Source organism: Leopardus geoffroyi, chromosome B2 (genome assembly GCF_018350155.1).
Source record: "Leopardus geoffroyi isolate Oge1 chromosome B2, O.geoffroyi_Oge1_pat1.0, whole genome shotgun sequence".
NCBI lineage: Eukaryota > Metazoa > Chordata > Mammalia > Carnivora > Felidae > Leopardus > Leopardus geoffroyi.
In genome coordinates, this window is record NC_059332.1 from 2810502 (window position 1) to 2832592 (window position 22091).

At 46.6% G+C, this 22091-nt stretch overlaps 3 protein-coding genes across 3 annotated transcripts; 2 read left to right on the forward strand and 1 right to left on the reverse strand.

Annotated features, from left to right (window-relative positions):
• Nucleotides 1-12249: 12249 nt before the first annotated feature.
• On the reverse strand, nt 12250-12803 carry LOC123609490 (histone H2B type 1-K). The gene has a single exon (XM_045500571.1). The coding sequence runs from the start codon at nt 12764-12766 to the stop codon at nt 12386-12388; it is 381 nt and encodes a 126-aa protein (XP_045356527.1). The 5' UTR covers nt 12767-12803; the 3' UTR covers nt 12250-12385.
• Nucleotides 12804-13056: 253 nt separating this feature from the next.
• LOC123609471 (histone H2A type 1-J) lies at nt 13057-13835 on the forward strand. Its single transcript, XM_045500546.1, has one exon. It carries the CDS (start codon nt 13088-13090, stop codon nt 13478-13480), a length of 393 nt encoding a protein of 130 aa, XP_045356502.1. The 5' UTR covers nt 13057-13087; the 3' UTR covers nt 13481-13835.
• A 6296-nt stretch (nt 13836-20131) lies between these two features.
• Nucleotides 20132-20703, forward strand: LOC123609507 (histone H4). The gene has a single exon (XM_045500587.1). The coding sequence runs from the start codon at nt 20200-20202 to the stop codon at nt 20509-20511; it is 312 nt and encodes a 103-aa protein (XP_045356543.1). The 5' UTR covers nt 20132-20199; the 3' UTR covers nt 20512-20703.
• The last annotated feature ends 1388 nt before the right edge of the window (nt 20704-22091 follow it).

Genomic DNA, 22091 nt, shown 5'->3' on the forward strand with positions numbered 1-22091 from the left:
TTTCATACACAAGTGCAGGAACTTTCAAAAGTTACCATTATTGAACATTTTTGTGCAACACCCGAATATTTGCATGAAAAGTCCATGCCTATATTCTCAATTTTTTGTTCTGTATTATTTTCACAATTAAAGCAGATGTGATATAAAGTCGTTTTATTTTTTTTTTTAATGTTTATTCTGAGAGAGCATGCACGCATGAATGGGGGAGGGGCAGAGAGAGAAAGAGAATCTCCAGCAGGTTCCACGCTGAGCACAGAGCCCTACACAGGGCCCCATCTCACAAACTGTGAGATCATGATCTGAGCCCAAATCAAGAGTCAGATACTTAACCAACTGAGCCACCCAGGCACCCCAAAAATCATTTAAAAAAATTAAAACACACTCAAAAAACACTTACTGGTGGATGTTTTTCTGCATTCTAAGCATCTCAGGAGATCTCTGGGAATTATTTTGTCTCTTATGTTTTGTTCCAGTGCATTAAAATTTTTCTTTTAAAGTCACCACTAGTATAAAAATTCAGAAATCTGAAATTATAAGTCATCCAGCAAAGGTATTATAATATGGTTTCCAAAAAGATGTCTGAAGCTATTCAACTTTGAATGTGAGGTCTCAGGCAAAGATTCAGACTAGCTTCTCTTTTCACCCATCTCAAGGCCATCGCCTTTGAGAGACTTCTCGTGGCTGGTCAGTCATTTATTTCTTGGCATATTCCAAATTAATCATATTAAATTGTCTCTATATTTTCATAGGCAGTTTGAACAGATGGGAAATTTTGCCTCAAGTGATCAATCGGCAGAATAGTATTTTTTTTTTCTGTCCTTGAGTGACAAGCTTATAAATATACAAGAAGTGCGTCCACAACTTCTATGTTACTTTATCTTTGACTTTTTGTTTTTATTCTTTTATTATTTAAAAAAAAGGTTTTTCTTTTCACATTTATGTTTTTTGTTTTTTGGTTTTTTTTTTTCAACGTTTATTTATTTTTGGGACAGAGAGAGACAGAGCATGAATGGGGGAGGGGCAGAGAGAGAAGGAGACACAGAATCGGAAACAGGCTCCAGGCTCCGAGCCATCAGCCCAGAGCCTGACGCCGGGCTCGAACCCACGGACCGCGAGATCGTGACCTGGCTGAAGTCGGACGCTTAACGGACTGCGCCACCCAGGCGCCCCTCACATTTATGTTTGAGAGACAGCATGAGCGGGGGAGGGGCAGAGAGAGAGGGCGACACAGAATCCGAAGCGGGCTCCAGGCTCTGAGCTGTCGGCACAGAGCCCGACGCGGGGCTGCAACCCACGAATCCCAAGATCGTGACCTGAGCCGAAGTCGGACACTCAACCGAGTCAGCCAGGCGCCCCTCAAAGTCCACAGTTTACATCAGGTTCACTCTCAGTGGATAATGGTATGTATCCATCGTTATGGCATCACACAGTGTTTTCACTGCCCTCAAAATCCTCTGTGCTCCCTCCACAGACTCATCCCTTCCCTCCCCTCAGCCCCTGGAAACCGGTGATCATTTTACTATCTTTATAATTTTACCTTTTCCGTAACGCTGTATTGGCTTCTTTCACTCCGTAATAGGCATTTGAGGTCCCTGCGCGTCTTTTCCCGGCTCCTTAGCTCATTTCCTTTTAGCGCCGACAGCGTGGTCTGGCTGCACCAGTTTGCTCATCCAGTCACTTCCCAAAGGACGTCTCGGTTGCTTCCAAGTTTTGCCAGTTCTGAATAAAGCTGCTACGTGCGCCTGAGTGCAGGTTTTGGGTGACATGTTTTCAACTCCTTTGGGTAAATACCAAAGAAGGCGATTGCAGGATTATGTGGAAAGCGTATGTATGGTTTTGTAAGCATTGACCAAACTCTCTTCCGGGAAAAGGGGAAGACCCTTTTCCATTTTGCACTCCCGCCAGCAGCGACCGACGGTTCACCTTGCTCCACGTCCTTGTCAGCATTTGGTGTTTTCAGCGTTCCGGATTTTGACCTTTCTAATTGCTGTGCGGTGGTGTTATCTTTGCCTTTTATTTTTTTAAGTTTTTGTTTCTTTTTGGCCGGAGTCCAGCTTCAGCAGGTCCAGGGGTTCCCGAAGGATGAACGGCGTCGGCGAAAAAGTGAAAATAAAACAAAACTAAAACAGAAATAAAAACAAAAAACTAAAATAAAAACGGACACAGACAACAGCAGTGTGTGGAACTGGCCCATTTCTTGTAGTAAACGTGGCCTTATGTTTGCTCGTGATTTCCTTGTAGCATACGTCAACTATGTTTTTCTAACATCACCTAATTTTGAAAATGTTCCTATGTATAAAGGGCCTTTAAGAAATAACATGGTGATTTTCCCCTAACTTTCCCGCATACCCTTTGAGTATAGATTAATTTCTTACATTATTCCGTTATGCATCTGCGTTTATCTGTAATCCACAAAGCATTTGCTTTGCTGTTCTCGTGAAAGGCCCTCCATTTCTCAACACCTCAAGTGGAACAGTTACAGGGACATGACCTCCTGACCACATGAGGCCAGAAGAGCAATGTGTCTGCCTCGGTCCGAGGTGCCGGAAAGGGGCCGAGAAAGCCTTAGAAACCCATGCCTCATACATTCTCAGAGAGACAATGCACCTCGGAACCAATGAACCGACTAGGTTCAGTCATCATCTGGAATGCCTCCGGTGGGGGGGGGGGGGGGGCCAGGTGGGCCTAGGGGTTGAAGTCACCTGTGCCCAGAGATACACTCCTTAGTTGCCGGAGTGGGGCTTTCAAATCCATATGTCTCTCCTTTACAGGCCCTCTTTGCCAGCAAACGTATGAGACTATCCTTCCTGTAAGAAGAGGAGTCTCCATAGGGAATGGCGAGAGCTAAACGTCAGGCCCCGCAATTTCTTGCGGAACCTTATTTTCTTCCCTAATGGTTCTTTTCCCAGGGGGCCTGCCGAGGGCAATTCCCCGATAGACAATACCCCAGGTAGTTTTAAGGCCAAATTACCTAAAAGCAGGAGTACAAGAAGCTTCACTGTTGGCGGGGCCGCCCTGCAGTCACCAATCCGCCCACAGCCCCGGGCCCTGCCACTCAGGCTGGGTTAGCTTGGCTTCCAGCAATTTATTTTGAGAGAGAGAGAGAGAGAGCACGAATGGGGGAGGGGCAGAGAAAGAGGGAGAGAGAGAGAGTCCCAAGCAAGCTCTGTGCTATCAATCAGCACAGAGTCCAGCTCGGGGCTCAAACTAACAAACCATGAGATCATGAGCTGAAATCAAGAGTCAGACATTTCAGCAACTGTACCACCCGGGTGCCCCTAATTTTTTTATAGTATTGGTAATCTATAACGTTACTTCATTGTTACTACTTTCATGAGAAGTTTACTCTAGTTTTCAAATAATCAAAAATAATTTCTTTTTTGAGAGAGTGCAAGCAAGGGAGGGGCAGAGAGAGAGGGAGCACAGAGCCTGATACGGGGCTCGATCTCCCAACCACGAAATCACGACCTGAACCTAAACTAAGAGTTGGATGCTCGACCAACTGAGCCACCCAGGTGCCCCTCAGATGTTGTTTTGTTGTTTTTTTTTTTTTAAAGCTCTGCAAAGTTTCCCGGGCTTGTCTGTAAATCTGTTATTGTACTGACTTTATACCGCTTGAAAAGGCTCTACAATTTAATTTCTCCTCTGACGGATTCCTTTGTGCAAAATTCACTGATGTTATATAGGAAAATTTTCCTCTGCTTCTGGATCTTAGCGGTAATGTTGCTAAGAATCTTACCAAAAGACAGAAGGCTTTTGATTTTGTTGAAATGTGTTTGACGGACTAAGGTGAAGCCACAGCACAAAGAAAACTGGAGCAGAGACACACATTCTTGATGACGCCCTACATGCCGGAGGGAAACTTAAAGATCGTCTTGTTAAACCCTCCTCTAATTTACAGTTGAGCAATCGGGAACGAGACAGGTCAAATGGCAAGCCCTCTAGCACACCAGAACTCAGGTCTGTGGGATTCCTTTCCAGTGCCTGTGAGTGTGTGCGTGTGTGCGGGCATGTGTGCGCAGACGATTCAGGAAAAGCACGAGCTGGAGGGGAAAGAAAGCATGACTCATCCATCCGGCATATATTTACCGTTATACGCCAGGGATGACGCCCACCGATGACATGGCTTGTAACACACATTTACTTTTATAAATTAGTAATTTTATTATAAAAGACAAGTATGCTTTTAATTAGTAACATAGAGGCAAAAACCTTTAAGATGTCATAAGAATAGGTACATAGGAAACAGGGCATATGTTGTTCAGTAGAGATCGTAGGGGCGAAAGAGTCCAGAGCTATTCTTGCAACAAATATATGAGATGCTAGATACTTGGCACTCACACACACCAGACTCGTGTCAGTCGGTAATCATTGAGGCCTGAAGTCAGCCCCACTTTGGGGACACCAGGAGTCTGGGAACAAAAATAAAGCCTGTGGCTGTTGAGCAGACTCCTGGGCGAGCTTCCATGGGGCCAGGAGATCGCCGGGACCTCGAGGTAATTTCTTGCCTGATACCAGTGAGGCTGCCCGGTCCTAGCCACGGAGGAGGGTCATTGGGAGGGAGGCGGCGAGAAGGAACGTGCGGGAGAATTCGGGGCCGAGGGAGAGGTAGTGCGAAGGCCAGAGGGGTCAGGGAGGCTGGGGCAGAGGAGGCCAGCTGGACACTGGGGATCGGAGGCCCGAGGCAGCCCTGGGCCAGAGCACCTGACCCCTCAGAGACCAGGGTAAGGGCTCGGAAGTGTTGAAGCTGATCTGACGAAGTCCCAGGGATCTCTGGGCTGCTGGGGGGATGCAGGGGCGAGGGGCTGGGAGCATTCAGCAGGTGGAAGCTGTTCAGTGGCCAGGACAGAGGAGGTGGGGCGTGGAATAGGATGGTGGAGGGGGCAGAGTGAGGGACTCAGGGTCTGCTTCCGTTCATCCCTCAGTCACGGCAGAGGGTGCCTTCCTCCCCAGTCTTCTCCCTCTGCACGCTTCCGCCGGAGTAAACCTCTCTAAAATGTCACTTGCCTCGTTAATAACGCTTTTTCACAATAATGCTTCTTTCTACACAAATGAATCCAGACTAGTTATCCTTGGCACCGTGTGGCTTGAGCCCTGAATGCTGGGGTTTGCTTTGAAGAATTTGCCCATTCTGTTCCACCTCCCTTAGAACACACCATACCAGATCATGATTCGGGAATCAGATATCTCACGTGTAAAGCTCCTTCTGTTGTATATCATGATCTATGTCCTTTAGGACAGTGACCGTGTTTTTGCTTTTGTTTTTTTTTTTAAGTTTATTTATTTTGAGAGAGAGCATGCAAGCAGGGGAGAGGCAGAGAGGGAGCGAATCCCAAGCAGGCTCCACACTGTCAGCGCAGAGACTGACACGGGGCTCAAACTCACACCCTGAGTGAGAGACCAGGCCCTGAGCTGAAGTCAAGAGTCAGACGCTTAACTGACTGAGCCACCCAGACGCCCCTGATGGTGTTTTTGTTGTTTTTTTTTTTTTTTATCACCTGCTTCTCCAAGGACACAATAATAATTGATCCCCTTTCTCCAAAGGGGGACCCCTTTCTCTCTTCAGTTCTCTTTGCCCCCCAAAGACACACACATTTATTTTCATTTCTTTCCTTCTAGGCTTGTACAACACGTCTGTGAGAAGGACGAGAAAACAAAGTCAAGTCTGAGGTTTGGGGATCGCTCCCACGTGCCTTGTCTTTCCCAGAGCGTGTTCTCACTCCGTGTCTCTTATGCTTCCAGCAAGGTGGGGGGGGGGGGGGGGGGTCCCTCAGCGTCTCTGACAGATCTTACAGACAGACGACTTGCTGACCTATCGGGTGCATACGTATCAGGTGGCCAGGGGAGGGAGGCTTCTGAGGCATCTACAAGGAGGTGACTGCTGTAAAGGCCAACCCAGGAGGCGGCTGTGGGGAGTCCATTCCCTCCGGGGTCACCATGCCTCTGCGCCACATTTCAAGGAGTTCCCCTATGTTCTTAGGGTCGAGGGTACACAGAGGAGCTCCAGTATCACAGTGGGCCCCGCACAGGTGGCCCCCCACCTGTGTTTCAGTGTCCCGCTTGTTTATTCTCTTCCGGCTGAAGCTGAATGTCGGTGTCAGTGCTGCTGCCTTCGTTCAAAGCCGGCGGGCTGGCGCGCCCACAGACAAAGCCGTCCACCTCGTCTCACGCTTGTGCTTACTCCCACGTCCAGGGTCAGCTTCTGGGAACCATTCAGCTAGACACGTGGACCTTCTGGCTTACCCAGGGCTGACGCCTCTCCAGGTCTTCTGCGAACGGATCTATCAGCTCTGCCGACTGTTTCTGGGGGTACCCCGGCATCTCGGAAGCCTCCCAGCAGCTCTCTCCTTTAACATTGCCATGCTGTAGCCTGTGCGATCAAAGTCACCAGGGTCTGCATTCCCGCAGAGCAGTAGTGGCCCTTCGGGAGCGTGCTAGGAACGAGGCAGACCGGATTTAGGCTGTCCCCGTGACTGGGGGCAGGTGCACCCCTGACAGGAGCAGACGGGCTGCTGGGTGTCCTATGAAGAACGGAGTCAGGGGACACGCGACTTCCAGGTGTCTCCGAGTAAATCCGAAGGTGCAGCACCTGTTGTGGATCAAGCCCAGAACCCGGAAGCACGAGGTCTTTGCCCACGTGTTTGTGTGTAGTTTAGGGGACACTGAAGTTTCCTGCAAATCCGGATTGTGTTTTGTTCCTTTCACATGCTCATGTCCCCCAAGAATCATTGGTGGTTACAAAAAGAAAAAAAAAAGTCGCCTCACTGAGAGTTAAGTCTCTTTTCAGTGTTTGAACACCCGAGTCAACCCTACAAGGTCTTTGTGGCTCCAGGATGATTCTACACACAGGTTCTGTGAGGACTGTTGTGTCAACCTGACAGGGCCGTGCACTACCCAGATACTGGGTCACACATTATTCTGGGTGTTTCTGTCAAGGGGGTTTTGGATGACAGCGACACTTAAATTGGTAGACTTAAGGGGCTCCTGGGTGACTCAGTCGGTTAAGCATCCGACTTCGGCTCAGGTCGTGATCTCGCGGTTCATGCGCTTGAGGTCAGCGTCCAGCTCTGTGCTGACAGCTCGGAGCCCGGAGCCTCCTTCAGATTGTGTGTCTCCCTCTCTCTCTCTCTCTCTCTGCCCCTCCCCTGCTAGCACTCTGTCTCTCAAAAATGAACAATAAACCATTAGAAAAATTAAAAATAAATTGGTAGACTTAATTTGTAAACAGATTGTTCTCCCTGATGTGGGTGGGCCGCATTCAATCAGTTGAAATCAGGAAAAGGAACAAAAAGGCTGTCCCTCCCTTGACTAAGAATTACTCATGTCCGGCTGCTTTTGAGCTGGGATATTGGCTTCTTCCTGCCTTTGGACTCAGACTGAAACATGGGCTCTGCCTGGGTGTCAAACCTGCGGGTCTTCAGGCTGGAACAGCATGGCCTCCCCGGGTCTCCCAGTTCCTGACTCACCCGGCAGCTCTCGGGCCTTGTCAGCCTCCCCAGTCACAGGAGCCGGGTCCTTGTAAGAAACGTCTTCATATAGGGGCGCCTGGGTGGCGCAGTCGGTTAAGCGTCCGACTTCAGCCAGGTCACCATCTCGCAGTCCGTGAGTTCGAGCCCCGCGTCGGGCTCTGGGCTGATGGCTCAGAGCCTGGAGCCTGTTTCCGATTCTGTGTCTCCCTCTCTCTGCCCCTCCCCCGTTCATGCTCTGTCTCTCTCTGTCCCAAAAATAAATAAACGTTGAAAAAAAAAATATATAAAAAAAAAAAAGGAACGTCTTCATATATATACACATCCATCCTACTGGTTTCACTGCTCACCAGTACAGGTGCAAATACTCAACTACTTCTCTATGTGTTTTTGTGTAGGACGCAAGCATTCATGTTGAAGTCGTCTCCTTTATTGTTAAAATAACTGTCTCTTATTTCATTTTTATATAATAGTTACAGTTTCATGACCCTTAGAAATTATGCATGCGTGTAAGTGTTATTGCCTGAGAATTTAACTTTAGGCTGGAAAAAGGGGCCACTAAAAATAGATACAAAAGGGGAGCCCGGGGAATGACACACATGAGAACCACTGCCTTTCATAAATGCAGTCCAGGAAATGTAACCTGTTTATTAAGCTACACGAGCCCAGACCTCACGGCGGGTGCATAAGCGCGGGTCTCGGCTCCCTCCTCTCCTCCCCCTGGCCTCAGCAGCCCTGGCCTGGAGCCTCTGCCCTGGTGCCTTGAAATTTAAAGGTTCTCCCCAGGGGTGGCTCAGTCCATTAAGGGTCCGACTTTGGCTCAGGTCGTGATCTCGTGGTTCGTGAGTTCAAGCCCCGTAGGTTTGGGGCTCTCTGCTCTCAGCACAGAGCCTGCTTCTGTCCCCTCTTTCTGCCCCTCCCCTGCTCACGTTCTCTTCCTCAAAAACAAATAAATATCTATACATGTGAGGTTCTCCCCAAATTAATATCCTTGGGGTTCCAGTGTTCCCTTACAGCTTTTCATAATTTCTCCCTCAAAATGACGTAAGCACAGCCCTTTGGCTGAGGCGCTTATTTGGTTCTTCTTTCTGTCACTGGGATTCTTGCACACCTGCAGGGGTGGGGTCCTCGTCCCGTAGTCTACCCGACCCCCGTCCTAGTACTTGTCAGGCCCTCAGTCAACTCGGTTAAGCTGAAGCAGTCCTTGTCAGTCGCGATGCCAGGAACACTTCGACGTATGTGCAAGGCTGTAGGAGTTGAGAGAAAGTTCTTAACCCTACTCAAGTCTGGAAAACAATTTCCTTGTGCGTTTTGTTAACTTGTTTTGTGTTTTAATACCGCATGTCTGCTTTTCTCGTGAAACCTCCCAAGAGGCCGAAGAGGTGACAACATCGGAAAAGGCGAGCTTCTGAAACAGAAGCTCAATAGAAGTTGAAAGCAATTAGGAAGCAGCCGGGGCACCTGGGTGGCTCAGTCAGTTGAACGTCTGACTTGGTTTCCGCTCTAGGTCATGATCTCGCTGTTCGTGGGATCCAGCCTCGAGTTGGGCTCTGAGATGACAGTGCGGAGCCTGCTTGGGATTCTCTCTCTCTCTCTCTCTCTCTCTGCCCTTTCCCCACTTGCACGCCCTTTCTTTCTCTCTCTAAATAAATAAATAAATGTAAAATAAATAAGCCTTAAAAGAAAAGGTATTAGGAAGCAGATAAACGAGCCATCTGCAGAAACAATACACATTTAAAGTGGTTTGGACAGTTGTGGGTGAGGAGATGCTTCCATATCCAGGAACCTAACAGGTGCCTAAGGGAAGTTGTGGTCGAATTAATGTCATGTGCCCGATACAATGTCCTGAGGGCTGGTAAACTGCATGAAATCTAGGAAGGAGTGAGGAAAAACAAAAAAAAGGGGGGGTTAAGCTTTTGTCAGTACATTTTGTTCAACCTGGAAGGAAGTTTTCAATGAAGAAAACATGAATTTCTCTAGGCTGGACAAAGGCCATTTTCAGGTAATGGAACTTGGGGAAAAGCCTCTGCTTTAGGATAAGATTCTCTCATCTGTTTTTTATGTTCCAATCTGTCCCTTTGTGCTCTAAAAGTTGTTCTTTAGAGACAAGATGAAAAAAAGTATTACTCGGGGCACATCATGTGGATCACTGAAGATACCAGCCAGTCTGGTGTAAGACAGTGAAGTGACATTCAGATTGGGATGAGCTCAAGTCAATTTCCCCAAGACTGATCAGCAGTGCCATAAATTAATCGAGATACTATGAACAACAAAGGGTTAGAGGCCTGGATCACCAAAGTGCAAATAACCCACAAAATCTAGCACTGGGTTCTTTATTTTTCTCTCCTTTCAGGAACTTCAAGTTTCCAAATGCTGAAGTGCAATGGACCCGATGTGTGAACCCTGTACAGAGGGGCCACAAATGCCTTCTGCGTGCTCCTATCCATTCTGCGCAGATTCCAGAATCCTCCTTCCCGGCTTCTTCAAAACATCTTTCCTGCTGGCAGGTGCAAGTCCTGTCTACCTATTCCTATACCTGTACCTATGCCATCCACACCCATCTCTGCACACACACACCCCCCGGGCCGAGGATCTACGTGGTAGATAACTTAATCCCTCTAAATCCTCTCATTTCCTCCCCTGGATGTTATCTGCCGATTCCCTCATGCCGCAAAACAGAAATGCCAGACTTCACCGCCAATTATCTGCACTAATGGATTAATGGACGGGACCAAAGGCATATGTGGTCTGAAAGTAGTGATGAAAATAACCAAATATATGGTAAATTCACTGTCACCAACTATCTTTTTTTCATTTTTTTTCATGTTTACTTATTTTTGAGAGAGAGAGAGCGTGAGTGGGGGAGGCCCAGAGAGCGTGACACAGAATCTGAAGCCCAACATTAGGGCTCACACCCATGAACCACAAGATCATGACCTGAGCCAAAGTCGGACGCTTAACCAACCGAGCCACCCAGGCGCCCCTGTCATCAACTGTCTCGAAGGGCGATGGAAGGAGAAATGATACATAGACTTAAAAATATTTCTTTTCTAACAGAATTGAGGAAGGGATATACACACATACATACACATGAATACATAAAACATATACAACACACACACACACACACACACATGTATAGGCCAGAGACCTGTCCCAAAGATTTTGAGAAGCTGAGAGTAGACAGAAAAGTTTACAGGAGCTGAAGGTGGGTTCTGGCTGAATTGTAGCCCACATCTGGAGTTTTCTGAATTCATGGGCCTTTTTAATAGCCTGTCAGTCTTTTTCTCCTACACCCTCAAAGAAACTAATTCTATCTACAGAAACCCAGTACTGTATTTAATTCTCATTTATAAGGTTTTCCTCTAGGACACACGAGATGATGGGACCTTGATTTTTATGCAAGATTCTTTCCCTATTATATTTTTCAGTATAGCATTTGCTACCGAAAGGGAGTATGTGTAACATACATCTTAAGTGTCAAACAAATTGTATCAAACACCCAGGATGAACTTCTAGCACTCAATCTGGAATGTTGATAACAAGTTATTTACCTCAGTCACTGAGGTGTGCACTTCCTGATTTTTAAAAACTCCCACGTGGAGCTCTTAAAGTTTTTTCAATCCTACACTTACACGTGCTTCTATAGAAGCTTAAATAATAATGTATTTTCGAGTTCTAGAGAGTGCTATCCTATATGAACCTCCTGAGGTTTAGGTTTCTGAAATTTAACCAAGCACTGCTGTGTATCTTCATCTTTTTCCTGCTATGTGGACTCCTAGCGAGTGAACGTACCGCAATATATCTGTTTTGTCTTTTTGGCCATGAGTGTGAGGCTGCATCTACTATTTTGCCACTAAGAATGGAGAATATTCTCACCCAGACACCTGTGGGTGGAACTGAGTCACTGGAGTACTGACATTGGACAAAGGGCATTGTCAAAAAGTTCAGCAAACCCAACTCAAATGTAGAAGTGTTTCCACCCCCCCCCCCCACCCCCGCCAAGACCAAAATATTTTTAAATATGCCATACCTAAGGCTTAAAGCGGAGAGAAGGATTTGTACTCCCTGAGTCGGGGGTGAAGGAACAGCCTTCTCTGACTTTTCTCATTTTCTTTCCAAACGTCTTCCCATAGAAACAGGAAATGCAAGGCGCACAGAGAGAAAGAAAACATGGGACGGATTCTCCGACAGGAAAGGCAGGGAACAGAACCCAATCCCTCCCCTAAAGAGGAATTTCACTCAGAGAAACGAGGGAGTGAGTCCAGCAGCGGTTCCTCACGCCAAGCCACACGGCCCAGAATCACCCCAGTGAGGACAGACTACCACCGGGCGGCCGGCGGTAAAGTTTAAACTCCGCGCGCTGCGCCCTGGTTGGCTGCCTAGACCAACGTGGCCACCGATGAACGGGGACCTTCCATTTCCTTCTGCTGCCTTTCTAACTTGCGAGTGGCGAATCCAAACCTGGGGGAGCAGAGCTGGCACCATCCCCAAAAGAAACAGTAGTGAATAAAAGGATGTGTGCGCTTCTCAGCGCGTGCCCAGGGCTTCGCTGTAAGGTGCGCCTGAGAGCTAAGGACAGAGCTTTGTGGTCATGGAACCCCCTGCCAGGCTGACGTGTTCAAAGCTGGCCAGGTTTTGTTTGAGACAAAGGGTGCTTTCTTTCAGTAGGCTTGTCTGATCACGAATGTGATCCTTCCTGACCGAAACCCATAGAAATACGTCTCTCGAGTTATTTCAACCTGCTGTACACTGTAATTTCTAGCGAGACGAAAACACGGGACTCAGATACGGTTTCCTTACAGAAAACAAAGACCCAGTATAAATAAGTGCCAGTTCCCTTTAGAAGACTGAGTGGCTCTGAAAAGAGCCTTTGGGGTGTGGACCGAGCCTTACCGATTGCTCTGCAGCCGGCGGGCTCACTTGGCGCTGGTGTACTTGGTGACGGCCTTGGTGCCCTCGGACACGGCGTGCTTGGCCAGCTCCCCGGGCAGCAGCAGGCGCACGGCCGTCTGGATCTCCCGGGACGTGATGGTCGAGCGCTTGTTGTAATGCGCCAGGCGCGACGCCTCGCCCGCGATGCGCTCGAAGATGTCGTTGACGAACGAGTTCATGATGCCCATGGCCTTGGACGAGATGCCGGTGTCGGGGTGCACCTGCTTCAGCACCTTGTACACGTACACCGAGTAGCTCTCCTTGCGGCTGCGCTTGCGCTTCTTGCCGTCCTTCTTCTGCGCCTTGGTCACCGCCTTCTTCGAGCCCTTCTTCGGGGCCGGGGCGGACTTGGCTGGCTCAGGCATGCTCGGGAATCACTGTTACAGGACTTGAAAACAGAAAGAATGAGTACGAGGCTCTAAGTGTCCTTTTTATCCACAGCTTCTTAAACAAAGGAGGCACTGGACGAAATCCTGTAGCTAATTGGCGAGTTCTGCAAACGTCACGTATTAATTTCGTTCAATCAAAGTAAGTGTATTTGAAAACCAGCATCCCATTGGTTACAGCGAAACTGTAATTTTAGCCAATGGGATAGTTTTCTTTTTGCGCCCATTAGAGACTATAAATAGGGTAGCTCTGGTTCAGTCCGTACTGAGCGTTGTCAGGTTTGTGATATTTTCTCCGTCATGTCCGGACGCGGGAAGCAGGGCGGCAAGGCTCGCGCCAAGGCCAAGACGCGCTCGTCGCGGGCCGGGCTGCAGTTCCCGGTGGGCCGCGTGCACCGCCTGCTCCGCAAGGGCAACTACGCCGAGCGGGTGGGGGCCGGCGCGCCGGTGTACCTGGCGGCCGTGCTGGAGTACCTGACGGCCGAGATCCTGGAGCTGGCGGGCAACGCGGCCCGCGACAACAAGAAGACGCGCATCATCCCGCGCCACCTGCAGCTGGCCATCCGCAACGACGAGGAGCTCAACAAGCTGCTGGGCCGCGTCACCATCGCGCAGGGCGGCGTCCTGCCCAACATCCAGGCCGTGCTGCTGCCCAAGAAGACCGAGAGCCACCACAAGACCAAGGGCAAGTAGAAATACGACCTAGTCTGGAGCTCAAGTCTCCTGTCCAAACCAAAAGGCTCTTTTTAGAGCCATCCACTTAATCAAGGAAAGGAGCTGTGCCTCACGTTCTGTCATTGGGATAGCAGGTGTTGAATAGTGGCAAATCCTGTTAAAATTTATAGGCCTGTCAATCGACCCGAGTCCTTGAATTAAAAGAAGTCACCTTGCCAAAAAAGACAAACCTTTGTCCTAAGGAACCCATAAGAGGAAATCTTGAGTGCCCTTGATTCTTTCCGCAGGATCGAATGTCCATGTGGAACCCAAACTTGGCAGCCTGTGACTTTGGCCTATCCTTCCCTCTTCTAATTCCATGGAATCCTCCTGAGTAAGATTCCCCCCTGCTATATGTCCTGCGTTAGTCCTGCAGGCCGGTGGACTCCTTGTTTGAAATAAGTTCAGGCAGACAATGCATTTCATAATTGTACACAGGCGAAGTAAAGACGGCAAGGAAACACATCGGGGAGACCATGTGCCTTTGCAACAGACGTGAGAGGTGGACGTTGTAAGTCAGATTTTCACCTTAACTATACTGGCACCCAATGAGTCCCCAGTGTCTATTCTGGCTGTTCTCGGCCACCAGCACACCCTTCTCACCAAGTCAGAAGCTGGAGGGCGTCTTCCATTCCTCTCCACGGAAGTACACCTCTGTCAATGTTTAGTTTTTCCTCACGAAGATCTTCTAATAAAATTAAGTTTCTATGCCGCTTCTAGTCTATGTGAATTAGTGTATTTCCTGGGTCTCTTGAAAGGTTTGTATGTCCTATCGTGAAATCTGAACTGCAGTCACAGGCAAAAACCCCCTAGAATCCGTGAACACAGCAATCCCAGATAGGAGGGAAATGTCACCTTTAAAAACGTTTCTTTCAAAGTTACGATTATTCGATGTCAAAGGACCCACATCCTGATTTCAGTGAATCTGATTATTCAGTTGTTTCCTCTTAAAAAGTCACCTGCATTAATCAAATTTGTAAATTTTGAACAGCTATTTCTCTTAGCATTGGAAACGTCAAATAGAATAAGTTAACACAGCTCCAAGGAAGGCCTAGGAGTTCTTTCCATGTTTAATCATAAAATACGCTGTTTTGGTGATTGATGTGGCTTTTGTGACAAGGTTCAGAACAAATCTCCCAGCATGAGACACTTTGACGAGTGGAGTTTTATGAGCTGAAGACAATTAGGCCCAAAATACTCAGACTTTTTACCACCCCCTCTACTGCCTACAAGGATGTGACTGGGCCTGGGCCAGGAAGAGAGCTATCCCCAGAGGTAAGTACGAAGTGTGAGCTAGGTGCAGTGAGCTGTGGGGAGCTCACAGGACCTGATCAAATTTCTCCCTGTCTCCTTGTCTCCACAAGGCCTGGCAAACTTTTGTTTACTGAGCATCCTCTCCCCGTGTTCCTGTGAACAGTCTTCCCTTTGAAGCCCAGACCTCTGCCCACTTCTTAGCTCAATAGCATTCAAGCCTCAACTGCCTGACTGTGGGAGAGCCTCACCAGTCTTTGTGGGACTCCTGCATGTACAAAATTAAATGTTTTCCTCTTGTTCATCTGTCCTCTGTCAACGTCATTGTTAGACCAGCCAGAGAACCTAGAAGGAAAGAAAGGACAAGTTTTGTCCGCCCTTAACAGATCAAATCGCTTGTAATTGCTTTCTTGCATTGTTTGTATTTCTCACAAGAACGACTACATTGTTAAATTGTTATTAAAATTATGTTATTCGCATGGTTTTGATTTATGAAACCAATGAACCCATAATCAAATAATTGGCAAATAAATACACATTTTTGTTTTAAGTAAAATATATTCAAGCGTGATACACTATTGCTCATAATTCCATGTTAACTGAGTTTTTTGTTAGTTGCCTATAGCTCCAAGGTCATTGGATAAAGTGCATACTATTGATGAGGGAGCATGAGGCCGACTGAGGGGCAAAGCACAAGCTGGCACACACCCCCGCCCCAGGTGGGCCATGTGTGATATTCCTCGGACACCCCTGAACGAAGGAAAGGGGTGTCAGTGCTGGCCATGGTGCTGTGGGAAACTAAGGCAAATGGAAAATTAAATTCCCTTACTGCCTACAGCCATTGGCAAGTCCTTGAAACCGGCAGAGTGACCTCCCTCTAGGAGGTCAGCTGCCTCCATGATGGCACTTTGCTGGGGGCAAAAGGGAACCTTGGCTTTACATTATCCCAACTTTAAGGATCTTGTAAGTCTACTTCCTTTATCTCAACTGCCCCAAGATATATGCTGGTAATCCTACTCCAAGCTTATGGCCCCCCATAAGAGACCCCCATACAGCTAAAGGGTCTCATGACTGAGGTTTTACTAAATGATAATAAATGGTGTTCCCTTAACAACAGCTACCCCCTCAAGGTCCTGGAAACTTGGCTTCCAAAATACCTTAGAGACTTACTCTACCTGTCAGGACAGCTCTTCCTGCCCAGGGTCCTGTCCCTGTGCTTTAATAAAATCACCTTTTTGCACCCAAGACGTCTTCAACATTCTTTCTTGGCCATCGTCTCTGGATGTCACTACCCCCCCCCCCACCCCAAAACTTCATCACTATTATTATTTATATAATCAAAAAAAATAAATAAATAAAAACTTCTTTTTAAAAAATAGAACAAAACCTTCAAAAACTCTTGATGAAATAATTCAGATATTTGTAATTGCAATCAGATCCAGAAGGACTGATGACAATTTCATAGTTTATACTGTAAAATCATTTTCATAGGAGATAAAGTTCAATTTTAGTGGCAGAACATTTATGGAAACTTTTATTAAACAATTGAAGTATAATTGACACAGAGGAAAGCAGTGTTTAAGCTTTCTTTCTGGCATTGGTCTCTCCATTAATTTCCATCTCTGCAGATTCTGAAAGCACCTCTTCCCATGTTAGATTTCCCGTGTATCTCACCCATCAGTTTACAAAGTCCCTTAGAGTGGAGACTGGGTTTTTTTCATATTTGTGTCTTCCTAAACACAAATGACACAATGACAACCCCACAAAATATAGTCAATAAATTGTGTCAATTTTATAATAATAAAAATCCTTATAACATAGGTACGTGGTATAAAATAAAAGCAAAAAACAAAAAAAGAGAGAGAGATGGAAAGGTAAATAAAAAAGAGATCCCATGGAGGAACTGGAGTCAATCTAAGTGGAGGCAGCGTAAAGATGAGACGGGTCCAAGGAGCAAAGACCAGTCGGAAAGACGTAAATTGCCTTTTTCAGTTCATGGTATTTATCTGGAAAGAGGCTGTGCTTGATGACCTTAATTTGATCGGCCTCCTGCCTCCTCCCCCAATCTACCAACAATCTCACATTTAAATAAATGCTACTGCTGTCGATGAATATGAGTTACCTGGTGGAATAACGAAACAGCTCAAGTGATCAGGGGCCCCAGCGGCTTGGCGGAAGGCAGGGATGCAGGCCGGGGCGCAAACACCAAGGGCAGAGAATTAGGGATCTGCCAACCAGTACAAACTTCTGAGGCTTCAGTGACTTTCCCCTAGGGTTGCTTTTGCGTGGTTTTTATAAATCTCTCGGCTTCCAGATTTTCCCATATGCTTACTATTGAAGTTGTCTACATGAAAATATTGGTTTTCCTGGTGCAGTGGTAGTAACTCAAGAGACAGGGCTTTGGTGAAGAGGGGGTAGCAATGGACCCTCTGCTGCGATCATCCTTCGCTTACATTTTTAGCTGTTAAAACACTGATTAGAAGTTAGTTCAAAACAGGGGCGCCTGGGTGATGCGGTTAAGCATCCGACTTCAGCTCAGGTCATGAGCTCACAGCTCGTGGGTTTGAGCCCCGCGTCGGGCTCTGTGCTCACAGCTCAGAGCCTGGAGCCTGCTTCGGATTCTGTGTCTCCCTCTCTCTCTGCCCCTCCCCTACTCATGCTCTCTCTCTCTCTCTCTCTCTCTCTCTTAAAAATAAACATTAAAAAATTTTTAAAAAAGAAGTTATTTCAAAACAGAATACTTGATGAAGATGTACATACATATATAGAAATGAAAACAGAGGAAAAAAGTAACATGTTCATTTTGTTTAGGGTAATAACTATTAAAAATATATTTTGACCAAAATAAATGTCCATAAAAAAATCTATTGAGGGACAGCAGATTTCTCCAGCCCAAAATATATCTCTTTGGCCTAAGGATTATTTTGAGCTAACAGCAATCAAAACCTAGCAGATTCAGGAAAACCTCTTATGTTCCTCCTTACCTGCCTAAATTTACATTGGAAAGGGGGCCTGTACCAGGAAAAGGTACTACCAGAGATACCTTTTATTATTTTATTTTATGTCTTGAGAGATATTTTTATCCTGGGAAATGTATCTGCATGACAGGGCAACCTTTATTTTCCAAACACTTTCTCTCTCCTTCCTGCGAATGGTCTTCCTTCCTTTTAAACCTCCAGTCAGACCCTTTCCCTTTTCCTTAGTTCAATATGTTATATAAGCCTCATTACCTGGGTGCTCTATTTGTGTGTGTGTGTGTGTGTGTTTATTTATTTTTGACAGAGAGAGAGAGTGTGAGCAGTAGAGGGGCAGAGAGAGAGGGAGACACAGAATGGAAACAGGATCCATGCTCTGAGCTGTCAGCACAGAGCCCGACGCGGGGCTCGAACCCACAAACCGTGAGATCACGACCAGAGCCGAAGTCGGACACTTAACAGACTGAGCTACCCAGGCACCTGTGGGGGCTGTATTTTTATGAGACTCCCATACATATGGTTTGTTTTATCCCTGTTAATCTGTCGCATATCAATTTAATTATTAGATTAGCAAGGGAAGAAAGGAAATATTTCGCCCTTCCCCCACATAATATAATACGTATTAAAATAAACACAGACTCTGTTAATAACATAATATGTAGTAAAAATAAATGTTAGTTATTTAACATTGTGTATATCATGTACAATGTTTTAAATTCATGTGTATTAAGGCGAAAATATTTTAAAGTATAAAGTAAATATAAAATATTTTAAATTTAGTACTAAAAATAAAAATTACTTGTTATATTAAATAGAAGCATGCCATGTATATGCAGTATTTTACATAAATTATCTTCATTAATTCTTACACTGTTTTTGAGGTGATTACTGTTACTATCCCAATCCCATTCTGTACATGAACAAAGATTTAGAAACCATAAGCAAGTGACCAAAACCCAATCAGTAGAGAAGATACAATTTCAAACCGCAGTTGTTTTGTTTTGTTTTTTTTCAGCTATTAACCGGTTCCTAAAACACACACTTGAACAATGGGTGACGTTAGTTACAGTAGGTTACAAAATTATATTGGTGTCAAAATTTCAGAGTATGATCTTGTATTTGTTTTTAAGAAATAAAATCCAACGTACGCGAAGAATATTCTATTTTAAGTCTTATATGAAAACCAAACTTTCATTTTAGTCGTTGAAAATCAAAAGGCTTAAAAAAAAAAACTGCCATCGGAAAGTTTATGGATATAAGTACGTCATTTTTGTAGGGCTTTAATTGCACTCCAGTGAATTTACAGTTAATGCAATTGTGATCAAAATCTTAAAGGGATTTTTCCCCCCGAAACTGCTACAATGATTCTAAAGTTGCCCATGAAAGGAACCTTGTGAGACTAGATCAGAAATTTTTGAAAAGAAACCATGAGGCCTGTCATGGCAAATTAGGCCCTCTAATGCAACTGCAATGTAAAACATTGATGTAATGCAAAAGAACACTGTAGGGGAGGAAAAATAACTAACCCTCTACCCTGCTAGGTTCTGTACGTCCCCCCCCCCCCACGCCCCCTGCCATAGCAAAGGCAGAGTAACCAGAGAAAACAAGCAGAAGTGTAATGACATGCACGTCATGTATTCCTGGGTGATAGTCTGAAAAACTGAGGAGAACACCTGAAAAGGCCCAAGCCACCCCCTTACATAGCGTCTTCCACTAAAGACAAAAGATGTCATGCGGGAGGGGCGTGCACAGGGCGCCGGTTATGGGCTCCCAGGAAAAGGATGGCAAACAAGGCAAGGTTGTTCTGCAGAATCGAGGCCGGGCTTTCTCCATGGACAAGTTTCCGTGCTGATCTAGCCGTCCTTCTCTTTCTGGCACAGAGAGGGAGACACCGATTGAGATCTCCTTCATAAATGTGAAATTCCCCTTAAGAAAGTGTGAGTTCTCCTCTGGTTTTAGAGATTCTCCTGCGTCTGGTATTTCTCTAAACTGCTCAGAAATAGCCCTTATGTCAGACAGGCCCATGTGCGGGCGGCGTATACCGTACCGTTCACACACACGGGGCATGTTTGGGGAAGGTGTGTCTGAGCTCCCCACTCCTATTTTGGGGTGGCGTCCTAGGGTACCCTTCCCAATCATCCCCTTCTGAAGGAGAAAGTACAGCATTTGCTTAGAAAAAAAAAAAATTAGCCCCTGTGAACATTCTCACGGGAACATATAATTTCAGACACAAATATCAACGGTTTCAGAAAAATCTAGAGCTTAAAACCGAAACTCCTCACTCCGTTCCCTCCCCCACACCGCCATTGGCTCTCAGCCCAGAGAGGGGCGGAGCCCGGCGTGCGGTCGCGGCGCCTCGGTACCCGCCCGCGCGTTCAGTTCTCAATCAGGTCCGACGACTGCTTATAATAACCCCGGTCGGGACAGTGGGGCCATCGCTGTGACTTACTCACAGGACGTGCTTAGGCAGCAATGTCCGGCCGGGGCAAAGGCGGGAAGGGCTTGGGCAAAGGGGGCGCCAAGCGCCACCGCAAGGTGCTGCGCGACAACATCCAGGGCATCACCAAGCCCGCCATCCGGCGGCTGGCCCGGCGCGGCGGCGTCAAGCGCATCTCCGGCCTCATCTACGAGGAGACCCGCGGGGTGCTCAAGGTGTTCCTGGAGAACGTGATCCGGGACGCCGTCACCTACACGGAGCACGCCAAGCGCAAGACGGTCACGGCCATGGACGTGGTGTACGCGCTCAAGCGCCAGGGCCGCACCCTCTACGGCTTTGGGGGCTGAGCGCCCGGGACCCACCACGACCTCCCCAAGCACAGAAAAGGCCCTTTTCAGGGCCCCCATCCTCTCAGCGAAGGAGCCGTGACGCGGTTTTCGCTTTGTGTTTAATGGTTTGGTTGTGTTAACTCCTATTCTGGCCTTTGCACTCCTATTCCTTACGTGTCCAGACTAGGAAAGTCTTACTGCCAACTGCCCGCATTTTCCTTGGGCATCAGTGTATTTAGCAAACATGCTTGGTGTTCTCTGTTTAACGTTGAAGTCTGGCGTTTGGGGGTTTAATGCTGCACTAGGAGCTTCGGTATGGCCGCAGTTGGAAGGAAGTGGGACGATTTTTTCTGTCCAGACGGTGTACATGTGTCAGGGTTGAGGCAGACGAGACGGACTCCGCGTCTCCGCGCTGAATTCGTGACTTGGTGCGTTTAGTATTCTCGACGCTTTCAAGTTTAGCTCCTGTTTAGTGGCCTTTATTCTGCTGACCTATGTCCTCTGCTCAAGAAACCAGTGCGTGCTAAGGGGACTGGAGAGCAGTAGTAGTGACGAGCCGTCCTTCCTTGCCCCCTTTCTGATGCATGCAGCACGTGGTTGGCCCCCTGGCTCGGATCCTGGTTTCCACCCGGTGTGGAGACCGGTAGGTGATAGAAGACTTGCAAGCTAATCCCCCACAGAGGGGTGCTGAGGGTGGGACGCAATTGGAAGGCATCTCAACTAAGTAACAAGGGAAACAAGGTTGCATTACAGAGATGTTAGGGTGACAAAACAAGGCAGACCCTACCTAAACCCAGAGGAGCTACTGCAGGGATCTTGGGAGTGGAAGAGTGGAAAAGGAATCAAACAAGGGGTTAGGACATGAATCCAGACCTAAATTCAAAGTAGGTCTTAATATTCCTCCAGACCAGATCTTAGCAAGTAGAGAAAGAAACCCAAAGTCAAAGGTGGAAATCTGGATGTTGGTAGAAAGCTTGGCCAGTGCATATACAGAGGCCGAAGTAGTAATTCCCACAGGTATATAAAAAAAGTAAACAGTGATCGAGATATTAGATATAGATATAGATAAATGATAGATAGATAGATAGATAGATAGATAGATAGATATTTTTCTCCCTAAAGCTGAAATTAAAAACTTTAAACATTTGCCCGTGCTTCACGTTAACCTTTGTGAGGTCAAATACTAAATATGCACCTGGCCTTCTCCCAACTCAGGACCCTGGATGCATCTCGGAAATACAGTGCGGTCTTTCTTAATGATTGTGATCTCTCATTTTCCTGGGAATACTTGCGCTAACTTCAGCTAACATATGACTCTAAATTGCAAAACGCACAGTGTTTTGAATGGGATTTCCTTTTGTCTTTGCTATTCCTGTAGGAGATTGTCTGTCGGGAGAATTTGGTTTTGATTATATTTCCCCAACACCTTCTGAAGGTCTATTATCTGCGGCTTTCCACTGATTTCTTGAATAATTCTGGTAACAGTCTCTCAGTTCTTAAAAATAAACAAATAAAAAAAATCCTTAAGTATTCTGTACATTATTTGTTATTTTTATAGTTAATATTCTAGTACTTGTCTTCAGAAATCCATGGCTTAT

Bases quoted from the DNA above. Each gene is read 5' to 3' on its own strand.
- LOC123609490 (XM_045500571.1), bottom strand. From the start codon at position 12,766: ATGCCTGAGCCAGCCAAGTCCGCCCCGGCCCCGAAGAAGGGCTCGAAG.
- LOC123609471 (XM_045500546.1), top strand. From the start codon at position 13,088: ATGTCCGGACGCGGGAAGCAGGGCGGCAAGGCTCGCGCCAAGGCCAAG.
- LOC123609507 (XM_045500587.1), top strand. From the start codon at position 20,200: ATGTCCGGCCGGGGCAAAGGCGGGAAGGGCTTGGGCAAAGGGGGCGCC.